The sequence below is a fragment of the Doryrhamphus excisus genome, chromosome 3, assembly GCF_030265055.1.
Source record: "Doryrhamphus excisus isolate RoL2022-K1 chromosome 3, RoL_Dexc_1.0, whole genome shotgun sequence".
In the NCBI taxonomy this organism is placed as follows: domain Eukaryota; kingdom Metazoa; phylum Chordata; class Actinopteri; order Syngnathiformes; family Syngnathidae; genus Doryrhamphus; species Doryrhamphus excisus.
In genome coordinates this window covers 2,794,164-2,809,743 of record NC_080468.1, presented here as the reverse complement: position 1 = coordinate 2,809,743, position 15,580 = coordinate 2,794,164, and the positions used below count along the sequence as shown (strand labels likewise).

Here is a 15,580-nt window from a genome sequence, read left to right as displayed (position 1 = left end):
AGGCGAACTGCCATAAAACAGGAAACGATATTGGAAGCAGGTATACGCCCAATGTAAAGCAAAAAAGTGCACCTCAACTCCCGTTTGCGTCTTGGCATTTGGCGAGGTTTATCTCAGGTTACCTTAGTGGTGACGATACAAATGCAATCCATTGTTGAGAGCCGGGAGAAAGCCCGACAAACTCAGCGTGCACAGTTGCACACACAACCACCGTCACCGGCACCAGTGAGTGGGCTCAGCACCCGAGAGCCGCCTTGTTCCTCCCCCGGACCTCGTCATCCTGAGCGGGGACAAGCCACCGAAGTGCGCGCCTTCCCGCACAGTGATGACACGTTTGAGGGCTGTGGAAAATCTCAAACTTGTGCCAACATTTGTCCCAAAATACGAGGTTCGGTGCGGGTATAAAGTGTGTTTTGAAAAGCTCATCTGAGCATATTTTCTCGTGCGTTCACCTATTCAAATTAAAAGTTTATTGAAACTGATGTTTCAACAAACAATGTGGAGTTGCCTACACCCACAAGTAAACGAGAAATAGCCAATATTTTCGTGATAAAACAGTCAAATATTCTACTTCAGGTTCTGTCAATAACTCCAAACGTAGAACCTCAAACTCATCACCATGGAGGTTTGCTGCTGGCGTGACTCAAACAGCGAGGAGGCGGCCGCCTGAGGTCACAGCTTCATCAGCAACGGCGTGGGTGGAAAACACAAGTACGCGTACGAATATTTTACACGTCGCCCATCTGCCACGCAAGCCCCGTCCCCGGCACATGACATCAACCAGCAAGTCGGGCGATCATGTGACGACCACTTACTTCATTGTGATTACGTTCGTCTCTCACCACGACGACGCGTGGAACCGCCTCCTCTGCTAGCTCTCGCTGACGTCATAAAGTACCCGCAAAACATTTTCACATTCAAGACAAGGTCAGAGTCCACGTAAGGACACAGAAAAGTCATTAACTGAAAGCAAAATTCTCAGACTGAAGCCCTCGCTGGTGTTTCATCATGTTGAAAATGTGTAGCCAACATACACACATTCATCAGCCCACCTGGGATGCTTCATGCAGACACACTTAACATGATGGCGAGCGGAGCATGAAGACGCGCAAGGAAGCATGACGGTGGTGAGTTAACTGGCTCTTTAAACATCATCATGGACCAAAGTCGACCCAGATGCCAAAAACCAACCTGGTGGATGAAGCACGCGCAAACACCATGCTAAGTTAGCATGTGGCGACATCTCCAGGTCGTCTCCAGTAACTGACACCCAGCCAGCCCAACAAGCACCGCCCCCTACATGCCCTGATGTGGATGACTTGATGGACCATGCACTCCCTAACGCCTGACACTACTTACACGTGTGTCATGTTTTGGCGAGCGTTTGGCCAACGTGTGGAGGATTTCGTTTAGGAGAGCTGAGTCCTGAGTGGCAGTGGAGGGGTGAGGGGAGAGAAAGAGGGCGTTTGTTTTCATCATCATCATCATCATCATCATGTTTGATGTCACAAGAAATTTTTGAATACTTGACCATCACCATGACAACATTTGACGGATATACTGACAGCTACCAACAAGATCTGAACTCCTCTGACAGCAACGTGCACGCACACACAGGCTGCGTCTGTATTGGTTACACTTAGTCCTTTGAGTGCATACAGTAAGTGCATTCACACAGTGTACTCACAATGCTCAAATTGATGAGTGTGCAGTGATTGACACTTCAACTGAATAGTCGCCAGAAATTGATAAATATTACAATAATCATTTCTGTTCTTCAATTTTCTGTTATCTAGGGGTGTTCCGCCTTTTTCACTTGTGATCCAATGCTGATACAGCAGCCGTGAATATTGTTTGTCACTGATATCAATCCGAATCATTCACACAGGGCTGTGTTTGACTAAGGAGTTTCATAGTCTAATCTGATTCCTTACAGTTTGTTCATAGTTGACTGTGTGTGTGTGTGATATATCTGTATACACACACACGCACACATACACATACACACACAGTATGCCTCATTTGCCACTTTTTCCACCTTAAAGAAAAAGGCCAAAACACTCAGATAAACAACTTAACATGGTGGGTGTGCAACAACAGTACCTTCATTTATTTAGTGACTCAGAAAGCAGTTGACATGTACAGGCTGCCTCCTGTCTTACCTACTTTTCCTATCAGCACGAAGTGTGTGGCTAGCTAAATAGCATTGTCCGGTACTCTGCTGCTCAGTCACGCCTTGGTGAAAATCATGTTGTTGCAATCCAAAAGTCTCTTACTGTGTGGGATGTGGAATCGTAACTCGTCCATGTTATTCACTAAAAACCTCACATTACCAAGAAAAACAGTGTGCAGTCTCAGAGACAAGTCGAACATCGGTGATATTCAGTTTCGAAAAGCTCTTGTCAAGTGTAAGATGTTAAACCAGACCCCATATGAACGACAAAACTGCAAATCTGCAAGAGAAGCTGGGCTCGGCTGTGTGTACGTGCCTCCATCTTGTGCAAGTATAGGTCTTCTGTTAAGGACACGTCATTTTGAATTCTATAATAACACAAATGAGGCTGCAATTCTATCAAAATATTCTGTTCATAAAAAAACAAAACAAAGTAATTCTATGTAAAATGTATGCTCAGCTGCAGCCCATGTACCCCCATGTAATCAGAATGGCACGATCTTGATTACATGACCTTTTTATATGATTCGATAGCGAGATTGATAGTCGAATCACACTACTCCAAATAGAATCGTCAAATAGTCGACTACTAAAAGACATTCATTCATTCATTTTCTACCGCTTTTCCTCACAAGGGTCGCGGGGCTGCTGGAGCCTATCCCAGCTGTCTTTGGGTGAGAGGCGGCGTACACTCTGGACTGGTCGCCAGCCAATCACAGGGCACACTGTGGTGGGTTCACACTCACATTCATACCTATGGACAATTTGGAGTCACCAATTAACCTAGCATGTTTTTGGAATGTGGGAGGAAACCGCAGTACCTGGAGAAAATCCACGCATGCACGGGGAGAACATGCAAAACATGGAATTGAACCCTGGTCTCCTAGCTGTGAGGTCTGCGCGCTAACCACTCGACCGCCGAGTTTATTTTGTAGTGCGGCATGTTAGAAATGTAATGTAGGTATGTAAAAAATGTACCTATTTACAGTATGTCTTGAAGCATCCGGGGTCCAGTTTTTAATAGCTTATAGCTTTTATAGCGAATGACGTCCCGTGGGGAATTTCCCATGTGATGCTGCTTCAAATACACGATGAGTTTGATCGTATTCAACCTGCTTGGTTCTGTGCAACCACGGGAAGTTTGTCCCTAACAAGTTTTGTACTCAGCTGCAACGTCTTTTTCGGCTCTATGTGGCCGCTACTGGATAGACATGCTGGGATCGGGACACCCCTACCGATAAGTGCACAACAGTAATGGATTTGGGACAGCACTACACTGTCTAAATGTGCGCACTCAGGAACTAAGTACTTTTGGAAGTGTACGGAAATATTCCATTTGAGACACAGCCCACACACATATGAACACACAAACGCGCACATGCACACAAGTGCAGTGGCCATCTTACCTCGATGCTGGTGCTAAGGCTAGGCAGCGTGTCGGAGGTCACGGTTGTGCTTTGAAGGCTGGAGAAGTCCCACAGGTTGACGGGTGGCACCACCACATCCACTGGCTTGGAAGACTCCGCCCATCTTTGACTGTCCAATAAGGTCACTTCATAAAACTCCTGGATGTCTGACAGCAAGAAGGAGATATGTTACAAACATGTTGTCATGGCAGCTATTGTGCTGTGCCTCATCTTTACTTGAGGACCTTTTTGTTTTGTCATCCAGCAGTAAAAACAATGAATGATATTGACACCTTCATTATAGACACACACACCCCCTCAGAGAGTTTATTTTCAGAAAGTGTTGACTGAAAATAGATGAAATATTAACAACACTCAGATGCTGATGTAAAAATACTAACAGCCACCCCCCCACGTCCCCCGCCTCCACTGCAGCCTGACTTGATCTGCAGCCTTGATAAAACTATGAAGTCCAAACATGAGGACATGAGGGAGCGATCACGTGACCTGACAAGGACCACTAACAAAATGATTCTAGTAGTTCCGCCCACTGCAGTATTAAAGTGAGAGTGCATAAAGGCCATCTGCTTGTCTGAAAGCAGGCCAGGGAAAGAAGGACAAGAAAAACAAACTGAAGCATCTCAGCTGGGGTGGGGGGTGGATTATGAAGGGAACTGGGAGGGTGGTAATCGTCATGTCCACAGAGGGATTACAATGTGCTCTGCCGGCTGCCGCTTCACATTTGGGGTGGACATCAGGGTGAGGGCCACAAATGCACCTCATGTTCCGAGGCCAATTTCCACATGGACAGCATAGAACGGGAGTGCCCAATGAGCAGTCCCGGGGCCATTTGCAGCCCACAGCTTGTTTTTTGTTGGTCCGCGGCACACAAAAAAAAAAATTGCATGAGATTTTTGCATGAAGTTTTTTGCTGCTTTGTAAAAATAAATAGCATAAAAATAATCTTTAAAAAGTGATTATTTTGTATTTTTTTTAAATTGTATAAAGTAATCCATCTATTATATTTGACTGAAAAAAATATATATCACTGAAAAAATATATTGTCCTATGTAATATTTCTATTGTACGTGGCTAATTAGAAAATGTACTCACAAATTAAAATGTTACATGAAAAAATAATTGAGAAAATTGCATTGACCATTGGTTTTGGCATGTTTTACAAACACACACATCAAAGTGGCCCGGCACCCTTTCATTTTTCTCTGTGAAGCCCTTGGCCATAGAACATTAAAATATGCCAAGCATTCACTGGATAATGCCACCTAGTGCCAAAGTGGTGCACAGCATAAACAAAGCAGCTCATTAATGCAGATTTACACATGTGATGATCAAACATCATGTCACACTTTGATGAATCAACATTGGCCACCTGAAAGGCTGCACTGCCTCATCACTAGCTAGGAACATCAACTTACTATAGCTTCATGCAGGACAACCATCTTCACTTAGGAACAACAACTCATTATGATGGGAATGTTGGAAATAACATTCCCAAGCAGAGTGTTTTTTTGTTATCCTTTTTAAATACAGTTAAAATTATTTCATTCAGGAAGTGATTGGTTGTGTTCCTAAATTCAAGACCTCCACCTTTGTATGCTGCTTGACAATATCACACAATAGTTGCTTTTGTTTGATGCATGAACTACACATGCTGTCCCTGCTGCAATCATGTGAAAAACACAGCAACCCTTACAAAAAAGGTTATTCGGTTGTTAATTTACCGTCGACTGCTTTGCTGACTATCCTGTCTATCTTAGTTTGTTGACATTTTAAATGATACACGTATCTAGTAAATGTATATAGTGAGTCCACACCAAGTCTTGCATCCATGAATGCACACTAACCACTGCTGCATTCTTAAGTCATTTACAATACATAGCACATATTTCCCACATATTATTGATCATGAATTCAGTTGTGGCACAAAGCTCCATTGAATCCTAATGATGACTGACACGTTGAATAGTCAAGAAATTGTGAAATCACAGATATGCTTGTTGATGTGTTGACATTTACCATAAAAGCAAGGGATTCCTGCCCAATAAAAAATACAGTGTCAGGCAACCGTTAAGCTGTGTTTGCATGTAGTTAGTGAAGAAGACCTAGTGTGACCAAAAGTCTACAAATGGAACACCTTTGTAGTATTATTGTCAAATTGAAAATGGGATTCGGTAAAGACCTAAAATATGGACCCATTTTGTTTTCCAGTCATAACCTCCAAAAAATAATCAACAAATACAGATTAACCAAATTTAAAATTGCTGTTTGTTAGTGTCAGTAGCACTTACACGTGTCTCAAAATGGGTCGAGGACAGCTTTTCAAAACAAAATTATAATTAAAAGGCATTAATGGCCCTATTAACGGCCCTGTGCGGCTCTTCCTTTCAGCCTAATAACAGTTTGAAGGAGACACGTAGGGCCACATTCCTGCTGCTTCCCGTTAGTGGGCAACAAGCCAGTAAACTAGCAAGTCTTGGTTTCATTGGTATTCATTCATTCACTTTCTGCTTTGTTCTGCTTTGTTCTGCTTTCAGTGGTCACAAAACCTTCCAGAAGCTTGAGGAAGTTTAGTGGAGGGACATACCAATGAGCGCCTGGAAGAGGTTACTTTGGAAGATGTCGATGACCCTCTGGATGGAGACGCGCAGCTGTCGGTCCTCGGCATGATTCAGTTTAGCCCGGTACTCCTCCAGGAGGGACAGCGCCCGCTGTGCATCTGTGTGACAGGAAGAAGAGGCCGAGTGAGTGCGAGGACAGGAGGATGAGGTGGGATGTCCCACACAAGTAATTGATTTCACTCTTAATCCTGGAGAAATTCCTGCTTTTCACTTTAAAAGTGTCTGAAATTAGCAGCCATAAAATGTATTACAGGGCGGCACGGCGGACGAGTGGTTAGCGCGCAGACCTCACAGCTAGGAGACCAGGGTTCAATTCCACCCTCAGCCATCTCTGTGTGGAGTTTGCATGTTCTCCCCGTGCATGCGTGGGTTTTCTCCCGGTACTCCGGTTTCCTCCCACATTCCAAAAACATGCTAGGTTAATTGGCCACTCCAAATTGTCCATAGGTATGAATGTGAGTGTGAATGGTTGTTTGTCTATATGTGCCCTGTGATTGGCTGGCGACCAGTCCAGGGTGTACCCCGCCTCTCGCCCGAAGACAGCTGGGATAGGCTCCAGCACCCCCACGACCCTCGTGAGGAAAAAGCAGTAGAAAATGAATGAATGAATGAAAATGTATTACATTTATTGGGGGCCTTTTTAATTCACTGTATCGATCACAGAGCAGCTTATCAATAATTCTGACTTCAATTGTTTTAGCTGGAAAAGTGAAAAGTCTACTTAAAAAACAAAACAAAGGCTTGTCATGTAATGAATGTCCCCACTGTGGTCACTAAACTATTGATCATTTAGTTGCATGGACTTAAGTTGTTGTCATGGAAATAAAAACAAGACTTTTAGGCTGCCTCTAACGCCATTAGAGCAATAAAAATAAAAGTTTATTAAAGCGCGGATTAATGGCAAGAGATGAAAGGATGTGTGGTAAAAATGTACAAGATGTGTTGGCGATGACAGGAATAGTTTGCGTTCAGTCTGAGAATTTTTTAGCCTCCAAACAAGCTTCTCCATTCCCAACTTGATTAGCACGACAAGCTAACAGGCTAGCTCTTTTTCTTTAAGTCACTTTAGCGACCCGGCCAGGCCCGGTTCCGTCCAGTCTGAGTGAGGCAGATTGGTGTGGGCCAGTGTGACACTTTGTCCGAGTTAGTTTCTACCCGGTTCTGGAACAGGTGTCTCTATTTGGACTTTCTCCCCGGCGAGTCGGGGTTAGCATGCTAGCTCGCTAGTTAGTGGAGAAAGCCGCTTACCTTTCTTTCTGACGGGCATGTCGCGGGACTCCGCTCCGGTTCAGCTTGGCTCGGTTCCGTACGGAGCTCTGTCCGTGCTAGCCGCACAGCACTCACTGCCCCCCCGGCGGTACGGTGGATTACAGCGGTTGGCTGTCAAGACGACACAAACTAAACTCGGCTGTGACACGTCCCAAATCCGAGTCACTCCGAGTCACTCCAGTCCTGGACGAACCCTGTGCTCGCCTGTGCGTGTGTGGGCCGGCCCAGGAGAACCAAAGCCAGAACAGAACTTGTTTGTCGTAATGCCAAGACACGCGCGCACGCCACTATTCGTGCACGCGCCTGCTGTGCGTTCGTGTCAAAGTTGTGCGAGTAAATCCCTCCTCCTCTTTCTCCTCCTCCTCCTCCTCTTCCTCCCATTTCAAACTTTCCTCCAAAATGGCGTCTACCATGTGACCCCCCCCCTACCCGCCCCGTCCCTTCCCGCACTGCCCACCTTGGCGGGAGGAGGGATTAAAGAAGAGGAAGAAGTTGTCCTATTCTATTTAGGACTCTTTATGACAGCATCGAGCTGGTGCTGATGGGACCCACTTTAGAACATGTACTGTGTGTGTGTGTGTGTGTGTGTGTGTGTGTGTGTGTGTGTGTGTGTGTGTGTGTAGCTGCCGAATGTGAAGTCTGTGAGGTGAAAGGTCAAGCAGTCTGCTCTTCTTCCTGGTCTTTTCCTGTCAGTGGTTTTATGACTTATTTTTAGATGTCACCTTTAATGAATGTTTATTATCATGCCATGTTAGCTATCTACAACAGAACAGCTTTATTCATCTTTTAACTGGCACACAAGTGGAATAACAAGTCGAGCACTGCAAAATCACACACTTACTTCTTGTTGGGACTAATCCTTCTTTTTGAGGAAGTGTTTTAAAAAAGCCAAAGAAAAAGCAAGTCACAGTTAAAAGGTTTAAACTTTGAGGTTTGGTGCAACTTTATTTTTCTGCAAATGTTTTGTTCGAATCCCCCGCGACCCTTGTGAGGAAAAAGCGGTAGAAAATGAATTAATGAATGTTTTGTTTGAGGCTGCACGGTGATAGAGTGGTTAGCGTGCAGGCCACACAGCTAGGAGACCAGAGTTCAATTCCACCTTCGGGCACCTCTGTGTGGAGTTTGCATGTTGCATGCCTGGGTTTTCTCCGGGTACTCCGGACGAGTGCTTAGCGTGCAGGCCACAGAGATTATACGCCACAGCTCGGAGAATGGAGTTCGATTCCACTCTCTGCAATCTCTGTGTGGAGTTTGCATGTTCTCCCCGTGCATGCGTGGGTTTTCTCCGGCTACTCCGGCTTCCTCCCACATTCCAAAAACATGCTAGGTTAATTGTCCGTATGTGAGTGTGGTGTGAATGGTTGTTTGTCTATATGTGCCCTGTGATTGGCTGGCCACCAGTCCAGGGTGTACCCCGCCTCTCACCCAAAGACAGCTGGGATAGGCTCCAGCACACCCACGACCCTTGTGAGGATAAGCAGTAGAAAATGAATGAATTAATGTTTTGTTCAAGTTCACAATTACTTGTCCAGGAAGGAAAAATACTCAATTAGTAGAAGCACTCAATTACCTGGCCTCATAGTAGAAATACCCAGTAGAAATCCTCAGAGTTGTACAGAGGGTTGAAGTACTCAGTACTTGGCCTGCGAGGAGAACTATACTCAAATACTTACCTGATAAGAGAAGTGCTCAGTTACTTGTCCCAAGTGTAGAAATACTCAGTTACTTATCCTGAGAGCAGACATATCCAGATAGTTGGCCTGAGAATAGAAGTACTCAGTTAGCTTTTCAAAATAAAAGCAGGCTCTAGAAGTGTTGTACTTGAATATTCCATGTAAATGTGTGTGTGTGTGTGTGCGCACGTGCGTGCATGTGTGTGTGTAGAGCTTAGTGACAAGATGGTGACCATGTTGTGGTGCTCTAATCACATGTTGACAGATGAATGATAAATCCCGCACACATCCTGCACAAGCCTGACGCCAATATACATAGAAGACCACCTTGTTCTACACAATGACTAATAGGACTAGAAAAAGACCACATTGTTCTTCGCAATGACCAATGAGACTATAGGAAAAGACCACAATGATCTTCAAAATTACCAGTAGGACTAGAAGACCACCTTGTTCCTCACAATGACCTTGTTCTTTACAAGAACGAATGGGACTGGATGAAGACCACTTTGTTTTTCACAAGGACCAATGGGACTAGAAAAAGACAACCTTGTTTTTCACAGTGACAAGTAGGATTAGATCAGTGGCCCCGATCGGGGGGGGGGGGGTCTTTGACCAAGTGCCATTTACATTCAACCAAAATACTGTCACGTCATTAGTGAATGAAATTACTGTTAAAAAAAGTATTGATTTTAAACCCTGTTTTCTATCCAGAACAGTACAACATTTCACTGTATTAAAGTTCTCTTGACAAGGACAACTATTACTACTACAGATTTCACCGTGCAACACTTTTGCGACTACCATTTCAAAATGTGTAAAATGTATATTTTTTTTTACACAGGAAATATATAAAAACATATATAAAATAGTTTAAATATTTTAATATTTCAAAAAATATATAAATAAATACATTTTTTACACAGGAACAAGAATACAGCAGTGCACTAGGATTCATCACTATACTAACTGACGGAAATCAATAATTATGTCAGGTTAAAAGAAATGCAAAAAGTGTATCTTCAGTGACATATTGCTCCAGGAGATTTGCCACCAGCTGCTTATAATTATAATTATATTTCCAAAAACTCTATTGCAAAAGTCAATTCCTGCTTCTGTTCATGAAATGTCTCTACATGCATGCATTTTGTCCACTTCCAAGAGAGAGATTTCTGCTAATAAAAACAAAATGTTGGACATATTAAATGTATTTGAATGTGCAGACGGGCTTTCAAATACAAGTGGTTGCTTGTAGACACACTGTACGCTCTGATAAACTAATGTTTTTGCCTTATTTTGCATATTGACCCAATAATGTACATTGAAAAGGATTTACGATTTACTTTTTCTGTATTAGTGACCTAAACCAAGAAAAATATCACTACTTTTGTTGCGGACGCATTTTGCTTATAGACCAGTGTAATGTATCTGACATGGAAAAACACTCTTAGCCGCAAGGGGTGGTGTTTTCTGGAGAGTCAACTCGCGACAAACCATGACACTTTTTATTAGCTTGTTAGCGTCCATTGTCGTGAGCAAACAATGGCAATTAAAGAGAGAAAGAAGGTGTAACTCATCAATATGTTACATCAGACACCTATTGTGATTAGAATTGGCGTACACAAGGGTGGGCTGTACACTTTCTGTATGGGTCACGTAAGCACAAAACTACCAATAAGACCACCTTGTTCACACAATGACCAATTCGTAAGACCTTTGTTCTTCCTACGGGTCACTGACACTGAGACGGCTCAGTACTGGCCGCAACCTTTGACGTCAGCAGATGACCTCGTGTGTGTCTGTTCAGTACCGGCTCCTCATGCACACATAGACACACACACAATACAGTGAGTAAACTACAGTCAGTAGTAGTATTGTGCGTGTACGTGTAACAAGCTCTCCCTGTTTGTCTGGCCAATAACATGGTCATGGCGACCCTCCATCAACTGTTTCCTGTTGTCAGGATCCCGGTCCGAGGTGTTCAAAACCAAGAGCGGTCCAATTGGTTGGATTTTTTGGTGCATTGGCACCAAGCTGCTGTCAGTGGGATCAAGAGGATTAACAGCACACACACACACACACACACACACATAAACAACACTTTGCTGCTGTGTCTCCCCTGTCCACTCCACTGTTACTGATGTGATGATGTCATCATGCTACAATAGGTTCCTGTGTTCCTCTGTAGTACCAAGTGGAACCAAAGATAATAGATCTGTACAAAACTCCATCCATCCATCTTCGATGCCGTTCAGCTTCACTATGTTATGCTGGAGCCTATCCCAGCTGACTTTGGGTGAGAGGCAGCAATCGCAGGGGATATACTGTATAGACAAACAACCGTTCACACATACATTCATACCTACTTGCAATTTTGAGTATCCAATTAACCTAATATGCATATTTTTTGGAATATGGAAGGAAACCGGTTTGTACAAACCTCCTAAGTCAAACACATGTTTTTCAAACTTTTGTTCAAACGTAGCCCCCTGGCGCCGTTTAGTGGCGGTAAGCATTATCTACCAGCACTTCACTGCTTTGAAGACATTTATAGAAAAGCTATTCTATAACATTAGAGATAAATCAGAAAGCACATTTGTCTAACATGAGAGATTTTTAAGTGTGTGTGTGTGGTGCTCTCTAGAGGGCCTATCAAGACACCATCTGTTGCTAGACAGGTTTCTGGTTGCCAGAGTAATGGATAGCGCCCCCCCACCTCCCTGTGATTGTTATCCAGTGTCAAGAGAGACTCAGGCGGGTCGAGGGAGTAACAGAGTGATGTAAACAGAAAGCTAAATCCGACTAAATCATACATATATGCATCCTAATTTTTCGAAACGAATTCGTGACCGTTTTAAATGGCAGACGAGGCTTTATTAAGTTTGTCCACAACTAAATTGAACTCCATTGCTATGCGTCAATTAGTGCACTTGCATACTTGGAATGGGTAGGTGACTTGACACCGTCCCAATGTTAAGATAAAGTAAAAAAAAAGGTACGTGTTCCGTTGACGCTTACTATCAATATTTAAAAAACAACCCTCGGCTCGGTATTAAGGGAGCAACTTGGGTGGCTGCAATTGAAAATATAAGGTAGTGTTTTAGTGACACCTAGCGTTCAGTTAGCATATGACAAAGCAATGAGATAGTGGTGTGCTCTCCACATTCATTCATTGCCTATCACATCACACATTCCAGTCAATGTGATGAAGGTGACCAAGAAGCGGCACAAAAAGGTAGAACTCACAAAATAAAAGTCAGGTTTATTGTCAAACAACAAACTTCGCACATACATCAAAACAGGCGGCCAGAAAACAAAAAAGACAAAAAGAAAAGAGGATCTTTTCTTTGGCCTTCCCTCCCATACAGACAAACAAAGTAGTTATGGTACAGCTAAAGTACATACATTAAATTTACTGGAATGTCAAGAGTTCAACGGCTGAAGAGATTTTGTATGTTTTTTTTGTTGTTTGGGGGTGTAACATGGTCAAGATTCTGTTAAAGAAGCACCGATTTGGTCTGAGAGAGAAACCCTCCTCTGAACAATATGTACAAAAATATAAAATGTAAATAAAAATACAAACTAATTCTCCTCTGGAGTTGCGATTGTTGAAGTCAGAATTCTGCGTGGTGTCAGGTTCCTCGAGAGAATTTAAGTTTGGGGTTGTTTGTGGATGCTGTTGAACTCTACTTGCTAAATGACCATGTTGCTTATTTTATTCTTTGTCCTCCAGCCCCTCCCCCTGAGGTGAAGAACCAGGAAGTGGTCCAGCAGGACACGGCAGGAGAAAAACCTATCAATCGTCGTCATCGGTTTTCTGCTTCTTGGTCTCGACGTCATCCTGAAAGAGGAAGACGGCACTTTTAGAAGCTCTGTGTGTTGAAGGTAACATCATTGGAACTTTGCCTCACCTCGTCGTCATCTTCGTCGTCTTCGGCCGCCCGTTTTGTGCCACCCTCCAGCTCATCGTCATCCTCCTCCTCGTCTTCCTCGTCGCCTGTGGGAATGCGAATTTCCATGATGAAATATACCGATTTAGCGGGAACAAGGGCGCTTCAAAACTCTCAGGCACCTTCTCCATCATCTTCCTCGTCCTCTTCGTCCACCTCCTCATCTTCCTCATCATCTATGTCTGGTTCACCATTCTCCTCGTTCTCCTGGGGCATAAGCGGTTCATTAAGTTCTTTAGTGCTGTATTCGTATATATATGCGAGCAGACCATCTTACCTTTCCATTGGTGGCAGCATCTTTGCCATTCTCCTTCTCCTCCACCAGCTTCTTCTCCTTCAAGTCCTGAAAGTAAATGAAACATTTTGTTAAATTAAAGTCAATTAAATTGAACCACATTACATTCATATTTCATGTTACGCTAGCAGCAGTGCATGCCCAGCTCTCTATTGGTTCATGCAGGCCCCTCCTTCCTCTCCAAAGTGTGGTAATATGATAGTTGTGAGAGGTGGCCCCAGGGTATTGTGGGTAGTGCAGTGCAAGTCGCCATATGTCACCAGACACGCCCGGGAGACGTACTGCAATACCCATGATGCAACGCTCCATTTAAACCACACAGGAGGGCGCCCAGCAAGGGGGAGGGGTAACGTGGGGGGCGGGGGAGGAGGCTGTGTGAGCGCGCGGTGCACGCGGCTGCTTGTAACGGAGGACAATAGAAGAAGACGAAGACACATGGCGTATATCACACCGGAAAACTTAGATTGCATTACGTTCAATCCAAATAAAAATGGGTTTGAGACGCAACATCACCAGGGTTAGATTAATAGAAAATAGTTAGATTAATGTTCAGATTAACTATGTATGTAATGTAAACGTCTACAAGCTGATTTAGTTGAGACGCAGATGAAGACACAAAGCACGAACACACAAATCACACCTCCACGCACGCACGTACACGCACACAAGTGGGCTGCATTGCTAAAAAAGAAAAGACAAACTTTCCTCCCGAGACGCACGCGCGCCGCCAACACGCACACGCCATAGAGAAAAAGCGGAAGCTGCCGAGCTCGTACAATGCACAGAGCCGGAGAAGAACCAGCACCGAGCGTAGCATCGGTCACGGTAAACAAACCGGATCGTGTCTATCGAAAGAAAGAACCGCAGCGTCGAATCTTCCAAGACCGGGACGCTGGTCTTGATGCTGAGCAGGACTGGCCTCCGACCCAGTTGGCGCTCAGCGTTCAGTGAGATTCTGTCTTAAACAAAACGCCGCCAAAAGCGCGTGCGGTGACTCTGGTTCTCCGATCCTGTTCGGACGTGCCGGTTCGGATGAGGAGAACAGAGCAGCTTGTATAAACAAAGAAGCCGCGCAGACAATGAGACCCGCTTGATTCTGCTGACATCTGGAAGCAACACATCTGCTGTAAACAATACATTTGGCCACACTTTCATACCGCGACCGGTGCCTAACACCCCGAATGGACCGAAATAAGAGGCTTTTTTCAAAAATGTTGCTTCGAATCAGGTTTTTTGCCGACGAGGACATGAAAGAATATTAAATTTGTCTTACCTTGGCCGAGATTTCGGAGCCAGACTCAACTTTCGTGTCTGCCATTGTTTCAGGTGAATAAAATAAAGGACGGTAGAAAAGAAAGGTGGAATAAAGTAATTCCCTCCTTTAATGGCGATCACTGTGTTATTGTGCCAATGGCCGACGTTGCCTACCGCCGGTCTTTAATATACACTGGTAGGCGGGGCGCAGTACAGTTTAGCTGCCGCTGATTGGCAGACGGCGCGGCAGAGGTGTTCTTTCAGCTCAACCGAGTGGAACAATGGCTAGAATTACTAACCCGGAGGCCACGCCCCCTCTTTCAGATGCTGCTACTATCAGTTTTTGGCCACGAAAATGCCATTGTGACCGAATAAAGTGCTCAAAATGGACCACTACTTCACCGCACGAACATCTTCTAAAGCAGGACGCCGTGATAAACAACTCTTGGTTGAGTTACGCAGTAACTATATCGACAGACTAAAGCGCGGTTGATGTGTGTCACGATTTGATTGATTGATGCTCTTCTGGTCGAGTCAGGCGGTGGCTTACAGCCTGCCAGTCCCGCCCTCTGAGATGGAGTGAACGAGGCTAAGAGTGTCGTGCTAACGACAAAAAAACATAAAGTTGGTCGTTTAAAGACAACCGAGCCTTAGTTTTATCAATCAATCTCTTTCATCTGTAGCCGCTTAAACAGAACATTCCTGAAAACGTTGAAGACGAAAGTGGAGCACTGCCGCCATGTCTACTCGCAGCCCCTCCCCTCCCCTCCCCGGCAGCCATCTTGGAAACTATCTCGCCTCCGAATGGCGCACTTGTCACTTTCGTCTTTTCACCTAAAACATTCGATTTGCGTTACAGTCGACGTTTGCTTCAGCACAAGCCAGATTAAATGAGTGAAAAGGTTACAACACACGGTGAGA

General features: G+C 44.4%; 2 protein-coding genes across 17 annotated transcripts in view; both read right to left on the bottom strand.

Moving 5' to 3' along the window:
* The window catches only part of dlg1b (discs large MAGUK scaffold protein 1b), a 30,853-nt gene extending 22,985 nt beyond the window's left edge, over nucleotides 1-7,868 (bottom strand). For 3 of the 16 annotated variants that reach the window (XM_058068725.1, XM_058068722.1, XM_058068730.1), the window contains exons 1-4: nucleotides 7,467-7,866; nucleotides 6,185-6,316; nucleotides 3,580-3,746; nucleotides 1,360-1,425 (exon numbers count right to left, since the gene is read on the bottom strand). In XM_058068725.1, the coding sequence (XP_057924708.1) occupies nucleotides 1,360-1,425; nucleotides 3,580-3,746; nucleotides 6,185-6,316; nucleotides 7,467-7,485 (384 nt within the window). In that variant the 5' untranslated portion in view covers nucleotides 7,486-7,866. Of the gene's footprint in view, nucleotides 1-122; nucleotides 400-1,359; nucleotides 1,426-3,579; nucleotides 3,747-6,184; nucleotides 6,317-7,466 lie in introns of those variants that run through there. The other 13 variants (XM_058068720.1, XM_058068728.1, XM_058068721.1 and 10 more) reach the window with 8 other exon arrangements.
* Nucleotides 7,869-12,396: 4,528 nt separating this feature from the next.
* ptmab (prothymosin alpha b) lies at nucleotides 12,397-14,925 on the bottom strand. The gene is made up of 5 exons (XM_058067187.1): nucleotides 14,679-14,925; nucleotides 13,388-13,453; nucleotides 13,233-13,317; nucleotides 13,072-13,157; nucleotides 12,397-13,001 (listed from the first exon to the last, which is right to left on the bottom strand). The coding sequence occupies exons 1-5, from the start codon at nucleotides 14,721-14,723 to the stop codon at nucleotides 12,957-12,959; spliced, it is 327 nt and encodes a 108-aa protein (XP_057923170.1). The 5' UTR covers nucleotides 14,724-14,925; the 3' UTR covers nucleotides 12,397-12,956.
* Between the last annotated feature and the right edge of the window lie 655 nt (nucleotides 14,926-15,580).

Bases quoted from the DNA above. Each gene is read 5' to 3' on its own strand.
- ptmab (XM_058067187.1), bottom strand. From the start codon at position 14,723: ATGGCAGACACGAAAGTTGAGTCTGGCTCCGAAATCTCGGCCAAG. The intron at 13,318-13,387 runs GTAAGATGGTCT...CTTATGCCCCAG, and splicing joins ATGCTGCCACCAATGGAAAG to GAGAACGAGGAGAATGGTGA. The intron at 13,002-13,071 runs GTGAGGCAAAGT...TTCCTCTTTCAG, and splicing joins ACGACGAAGATGACGACGAG to GATGACGTCGAGACCAAGAA.